Genomic DNA, 7,428 nt, shown 5'->3' with positions numbered 1-7,428 from the left:
CAACAATCAACTTGAATAGATCAACCCTCCACACATATCAGATATTCAGAATAGTGAATCATGGACAAAGACTTGACTTCATGATCACGCTGTGTAACACCTTACTGCACTAACTTGGGATGGAAATGAATTAGATTTAATTCAATCACCTGCCCCAGTCCACTTGCTAATTAATATGAATTTTATTAAAGATATTTAAATATTATCTTAAGCACATATGTCCTTTTTTCCCCTTTTTTTTTTTTTTTTTTTTTTTTAATATATTTATTGTTGAATTTCTGCAAGTTATATCCTAATTCCTTGCCTTATTCAAGAGTGGGGTCATGTTCATGTAAGCATAAATCTTAGTTAAACCCAACTCATTACAGCTCCTAATTGTAACCTTCCAAGAAATTTCATTGGCCATATGGACTAAATGGCTTTCTTGCAGTTGCTAGATCCAAGCAATTAAGACATATTAAGGTTTTGTTAAATCAAATTGATTCTGAAGTAGTCAATCACCCCCCCAAAAAAGAAGAAACTTTATATTGAAGTCACAGTACAAAACCTTGCAGCACAAAATCGACCTTCCTAACTATCATTGTTAAATACATGTACAACACTATAAATACCATATACCATGGTATGACCTTTACAAATTACAAATATAATCAATTCCAAAATGTAAAAATATCTGCAAACCCCTCACTACCCCATGCTTGCATGAACCATAACCCTTCTTTCCTTTCCTTTCATGACACATGATGTTCTCTCATTCAATATGGAGTACTATTCCACATATTTGACAAACCCAACTCAGATAAGAAGCTCTCTGGACTTCCAACTGCCACTAAACTTGGAGACTCTTCCACCTTCATATTGCTTTCATACTTGCTGATATGATTCAAAACTGCTTGTATGACCCTTTTATCACAAGGAGTTGGACTTGAGAAGTTACCCATGTCAGGTGCTCCCCCAAAGTTAGTTAAACTCTTGTTGGGTACATTTGGTTCCATTTGAGCATAAGGTGACATGTTTGGGTTGGCCTGGTTTTGGGAAAAACTGGAGAAGCAGGGCACTTGCTCATACTCAACAAGATTAGGTGGAGTTTGTTCAAAACTGATGTAGGAATCCATTAAAGGAGGAAGTGATGAAGTGCCACTGTCTTCATAGCAGTTTTCCACATTAGATTTGGCAGAAATTCCTCTATTTTTGAAGAATACTCTACATAGTACCCAATCTTCCTGCTTACACACCCAAAAGATAAATAAAAATTGTTAATTAAAAAAATTATAAAACTAATCTCAAAATCCTCATTACACATAATTTAACTCTATTAATGGACTGTTTCATCCTAGCTATCATTATAAATTCATACAAATATAAATAATATAAAAAAAATCATTGATATTTTAAAACGAATGTCTGCAACTATTTCTTAAATATTATGTTATATTATATGGAATTTACAAGACTTATCTAAATTATTCCCATAACTAGCTGGGTCAATTATACAAAACTTCGTAAAATAGTAAAGAAGAATTTCCAAAATATACCAAAAAAAATTGTCGTTTTCATTGTTGTGAATAGGAAGTGCTTGGTATCTAGCTTATAGGGGTCATATTATGGAGACTTTAGTGTTTTTTTGTCCACAAGTGCAGTTGAGGAAGGCATTAAAATTAAGAAATTTTCTAATTTGCCTTATATGATGTTTAATTAAAAGAACAACTTGGGTTATTAACAATAAGTATGAGAATGAACCTGAAATGAAGTTTTTGGTGGCTCAGAAGGTCCTTCAAGCCTGAACTCATGCATGACCCAGTCTGTCTTTTTCCCTTTGGGTGCCCTTCCTTGGTAGAAAACTAGGGTTTTCCTCATACCCACAAGGGCACCTTTGCGGACAATCTGCCTGTCCTTTCCTGTGGCTTTCCAGTAACCGGCCACCGTCGCTCGGTTTGTTCGTAGTCCGGTCGCGTACTTCCTGTCACGTTGATTGAAGAAATACCATTCCCTTCCTCCAACAAATGCCACTTCTAATCCACATAAGAATTGTGCAATCAATTTACATAGTCAAGAAAATATAATTAATGATGTTAGTTACATAATTATATTCAAAAGCTTAGTAAGTGGAAAAATAAACTAATTAGAATCTTTTAAGTGTTAGTAGTTAAACATTTACATGTAAAGGTGCACTGGATTTGGAGTCATAAGGGTTAAAACATAATTTAATACTTAATTACCTAATATGCCGGCATTGATTAATGGTACCAAAACATATTTTATGCCACAAGTTCATGAATTATGAAACCTAACCATTAAATCTATATCACATTCAACAACCTAAACATGAACTAGTTCCTCTATACATGACTTATTTGATGATCTGGTGCTATATCATTATCCAATAGATGATTGATCTGTATAACTGAAAGTTAAGAACATGATCAAGAACTTTAATGGCTATTTATTAAATGATTTATTGGAGACTTTACAAGTGTGTGGTGATTGTGGTTTAGGTTCCTAATGATTTTGACTCTTCTGTTATTATCAAAAACTATCACAATTAGTACTATTAGTGTCGTGGTGTAGTTTGTTTCTTTATCTTGATTCTTGATCACAGATTAATTAGAAAGTCAACTCTTTATTTTTAACTTTTTTTAATGAATAGAAGAAATGACAAAAAAGAGCATTTTCACTACAAAATCTTTCAATACCTTTGAAAACTAAGTTATGAAAACCATTTACTATTTCTTGAATCTGTTACTTCTAGGAAACTCCTTGAAGAATCTGTCAGAGACTTTGAAAGAAAAGGACCAAAGCATATCTTTAATAGTAGATGCCCATTAACCCAAAAAACAAAGAAGATAGGACATGAAGAATAAATCAAAATACTTTCAAGGGCCCATGAAAAGATAGATAGATATCTGTGTGATGATGATGATGGACATGGGCATGCATGGGAGGTATTTGGACATACTCTTCATTTCCAAACCAATAAGGTGAAGGTGACACTAGAACTAATAATCCAAATAGTCTTGATCAGAGCCTACAAATTTTTAAAGACTTCAATTCAACTTAAACTTATCCCAACTAAATGAGGTCGGTTACATGGATCTTATTTTTATTAACTTCATTCATTTGAAATTGTTGGTTTAGACTAATCCACCAATTTTGTGCAAGGAAGAATAGATGAAACAAATTGGATAAAGACCCATAAATAGTATGCCTAAGATATCTTCCACTTTTCATATGTGAATCAGTAGAATTCTACAAATTTCTTACAAACCCATGTTGAGCTTTTGGAATTAAAAGCTTTCTTAACATGGAAGTAATCACCAAGTATACATGGACTCTATAAGCATGTAAAGAAAAGATGAAGATGGTGTAGTATTCTCACCAGGAAGCTCCCAAGGCTCACACTTGTTCAAATCAACTTCGATTATCATAGGAGATTCGTAAGAGCTTCCCTTCCCATTATTGCCCACAACTTTCTTCATCAAGTAATCACATATTAGTTCTTCATCTCTAGGATGGAACCTAAAACCTGGAGGCAGTTTTGCCTCTACCATGCTTAGAAAGCTCATCTTCTTCCCACACCCAAAAGAACCCACACAGATATAGTGAGAGATAAGAGAGGCTTTAGAGAGTGAATCCCAGAGATAGAGATAGAGAGAGCTGGAGAGAGAGGAGAGGCTTTACAGAGTGAATCACAAACAAGGGAATGAAATGGGTATTTAACAAGCCCGCCAAGTCAACTGATACCAAGCGTGAATCATGGATTTGAGTAGTTTTCTCTCTCTCTCTCTCTCTCTCTTACTTTTTTTTTTTTTTTTTTTTTTTTCTTTTATATATAAATTTTCTTTAGTGGAATAGGAGAATTTTTTAGTGGTTAATTAAATTGTTAGAAGAGGTAAAAGAGACGGGTCTTCAGCTACTTTCTATGTTCTATTCTCTCCGTGTGGTAGAGGAGGGACCTACTGACGTGCTCTAACTGGTAATTGCCAACTCACTGACGTGGAAATCTCTGGTGTCCTTAGTTATTACTTCTCAAGATAGAATGGATGGCACCGTCATCAACAGTATAGCCAAGATTAGGTAGGACCCATCACTTGTTGATGTCATCACCCAAAGTATCCTTAAAAATTTTTTATGGCATCCCAATAGTTTTGGGTTGTATGCTGAACTCTGAACTAGGGTTTCAAAGGAGGCCTAAGGAATAAGGTTTAATTTACACATTTAGGCTGAACTCTGAACTAGGGTTTAAAGGAGCTTAAGGATTGAAATGTACACATAAAATAACGAATTAATCCTAATAATCAGGTACCTTTAGGCTTTATCAACCAAAAAAAAAAGAGGAAAGGGAGCCAGGGTGGGGGTGGGGGAGAGACACTTGTGAAGCTATTATTTAGAGTTCTCTAGTTAGTGATATAGATAAGTACACCAATGAGATGTGATGAAACGATTACGTGTATAGGATGATTACGAAATTTTCATTTGAGAAAGAGAGAAAGAAAGAGTGCTAGCATACCCTCCTCTAGCAGCTCAAAGAACATTTTCCCTAAAAAATAAAGATCAAGTTGGGTTTTCTGAGCAAGCAAAATAAAAGAATGCACAGATGGAATGATTTCTTACATGAAGGGCAACAAGGATATTTCATGAGAGAGAGTGCTAGCATACCCTCTCCTTAAGGTTCAAAGAATCTTTTCCAACAAAAGACCAAAAAAAAATCTGGATCCGGCTCTTCTCCATAGAGCCTAGGGACTAGAGACTGATCCCATGATTGGGAAGCACCCATCCCGAGGTCACCCTAGCCGTGGGATCACTATCTGGTCCCTAGGCTCTATGAAGAGAAATCCTATCCAAAAAATCTTGGAAGGTCTTATTACAGTTACTAGTTATTAAGAAAACATGAGGCCTGGCCATCCTATCTTAACATCGCAAATAATCTTGGATGGTTTAACCACAATTACAGAAGCCATGAGGTTAGCATTTTTCTAGTAATTAATTGTATGGGAAAAAAGCCTAAATGACAACATGGTCTCCGCACTTAGATACAGAGAGGACAAAATGACTGCGTTGCCTCTCATAAAAGGTGGAAACCCATCCCTGTTGATATTTCTGTGCACTACCTAACATAGGGCCATGATGCCTTTCAAGGAATCCTCTTCTTGATTGTGCATTCCTAATATAGGGGTTGTTTACTAAAAACCATCAAAACATGGTTCAGAAGGAAACTTAAGGGGATCAACATAAAATTAAAGTTCACTGAAAAACATCAAAACATGATTCAGACGGAAACTTAAGGTGATCAACAAAAAATTAACTTCTTGCTTTCTGCTTGTTAGATTTCTTAGTTGATTATCATTAATCCTTGAAACAAGTAGCTGGAACTGGTCATTGACAGAATTAAAACATTCACTGGCCGGTCCCCCTAGAGTTGTCATTTGATGGAAGTATATGTACATGTTCATATCACATTATTGTGAACATTATAGAGCTTCATTCTATAATGTTTAGAATAATCATGATCAAGACTAGGTACACGTGGCGACTGAAGATTGTGTGTTGTCTATTCTATTCATATCCAGAAGAAAATGACAATGAACTTTTATTCTAGTGGCTGAGAAAAACCAATTTTTACTTGTTATGAACTATGCCATGTGGCTTTAGTATTACCCGTTAGTGGTTGAATCAAAAGAGCACGAAAGAGAAAGTATTCATTTGACTAGTGATGACCCACATAATGAAATTTTCTTCCCCTTATTGATTAGGCAAAATGTTTTGTACACGATTGTGCATAGTGTACGATTATATATACAATCACTGAATGGGATGATGAGGGTCTATGGTGCACTCCTCATCCCCATCTAATGATCGTGAACAAAACCTCTCTCCAATTGATCAATTTGTAAATGAAGATAAGTGAAAAGGAAAGAGATATCTAGACTTGCTTTTGACTAATTCTTGGATATGTCTCTAGATGGGCATTTTGTATTTTGCACTTAGTACTTAGTTTTGAAGAATATCCATGGAAGCAGTTATTGTCACCTCTTTTTTGTGATGGAAAAGTTGTTCTTTTCCTTCCCAAACATTGGGAAATTATCTGAAATTCCATGTCATAGTAACTCAAATGAAGTGGTTTATAATAATTACAAATGTCTTCTAGCATGATAAGGATTACTTGTCTGGCAACACGTGATTCGGTGATATCGTGCCACATGTTGATCAGAGTGAGGAAGATGAAAATTCATACTTGCCTATGCTGGGCATGATCATAACGGAACTCCTTATGACTTTAAGGCCTTAGAGATTAAACACAGTCACACAAATTATTTAAATAAATTTAAATTACTTAAAGATAAGATTACTGTAGATACCTTTCTTTTAAGTAATTGACAATCTCAGTGTTTTAAAGTTTCAAAATCCCTTGCTTTTGAAATATTTTATGTGGACTTTATCTAGACAAATTTGGTTGTATAGGAGATTTAAAAGTTCTCCAATAAGAATTGGGCACAGTTGAAAGCCATGATTATTTTATTAAATAAAATGGAAAAGGGCACATATTCGTTCAGTAAAGACCTATATTTTGTCTAAGAAGAGAAAGTGTCAACGTAAGCCCCACGGCTCATATGTCAGAGGGCATGAATAGAAATTCCCACTTTTGAATCATGTGGATTTTTTTTTTTTTTTTTCCGGAAAGAAAATCTCATTTTTCTCATATTTTTCAATTGAAATAGAAAATAGAAAATAGAAAAAGAAGGCAATAGTCATACAAAAATATTTCCATCACAAAAAACAAAAGATGATGCTGCTTCAAGGAATAACAACCTTTTCTAGGTAGTTCCCTTGTTATCAAATACTCTAAGTTTGTTGGAAAAATGATTCCAGTCTAGGCGTAGCCTTTGCTAGCACCTCCCTCCTCTCTTTCCCTCTCCTCCCACTGCCCCCTCCCTCACATTATTCAAACCGATAGATTGAGGGATCTGATTGGTTGTTTCCTACCAGTGTAGCCTCGCTACTGAATATGAAAAATTATGGTTTTAAAGAAAATGTTAAAAAAAAAAAAAAAAAAGTGATGAATTATATATGTATGTTTTATAAAAATCTATTGAAAGTTGTATTTTTCAGACTACCATGTGGTTAGCAGCATTCAAAGTGTTTGTCATGCAACTTTTTCTTGGGAAGGAGGGAAAGAGAGGTTCTTTTATCCCTTTTGAAAATATGAATATATGCATAAAAAAACAATGAATCCTAGTCATGGATGATTGGTAGCTTTAGCATGATCAAGGACTGTATTGGTTTATTTGCAAGTCTTGCTCTTTTGTTCATAATTTACACATAAAAAATGTTCCCAACAAAAAATTCCTGACTGGGAATCATGGCTTTATGTTGTAAAAATAAATTGTTTCGAACTAACTCATTAATTCCCAATGGTGATTCAAGAAGTTG

At 34.7% G+C, this 7,428-nt stretch overlaps 1 protein-coding gene across 1 annotated transcript; it reads right to left on the bottom strand.

Annotated features, from left to right (window-relative positions):
• Positions 1–478: 478 nt before the first annotated feature.
• On the bottom strand, positions 479–3,697 carry LOC122061523 (NAC domain-containing protein 21/22-like). The gene is made up of 3 exons (XM_042624813.1): positions 3,377–3,697; positions 1,741–2,012; positions 479–1,223 (listed from the first exon to the last, which is right to left on the bottom strand). Exons 1-3 carry the CDS (start codon positions 3,561–3,563, stop codon positions 756–758), a joined length of 927 nt encoding a protein of 308 aa, XP_042480747.1. The 5' UTR covers positions 3,564–3,697; the 3' UTR covers positions 479–755.
• Positions 3,698–7,428: the final 3,731 nt, after the last annotated feature.

The sequence above is a fragment of the Macadamia integrifolia genome, chromosome 2 (genome assembly GCF_013358625.1).
Source record: "Macadamia integrifolia cultivar HAES 741 chromosome 2, SCU_Mint_v3, whole genome shotgun sequence".
In the NCBI taxonomy this organism is placed as follows: domain Eukaryota; kingdom Viridiplantae; phylum Streptophyta; class Magnoliopsida; order Proteales; family Proteaceae; genus Macadamia; species Macadamia integrifolia.
The sequence above is the reverse complement of the archived record's forward strand: the minus strand, read 5'-3'. Positions and strand labels throughout refer to the sequence as shown.

Bases quoted from the DNA above. Each gene is read 5' to 3' on its own strand.
- LOC122061523 (XM_042624813.1), bottom strand. From the start codon at position 3,563: ATGAGCTTTCTAAGCATGGTAGAGGCAAAACTGCCTCCAGGTTTTAGG. The intron at 2,013-3,376 runs GTGAGAATACTA...TATGTGGATTAG, and splicing joins TGAGCCTTGGGAGCTTCCTG to AAGTGGCATTTGTTGGAGGA. The intron at 1,224-1,740 runs GTTCATTCTCAT...GTGTGTAAGCAG, and splicing joins CACCAAAAACTTCATTTCAG to GAAGATTGGGTACTATGTAG.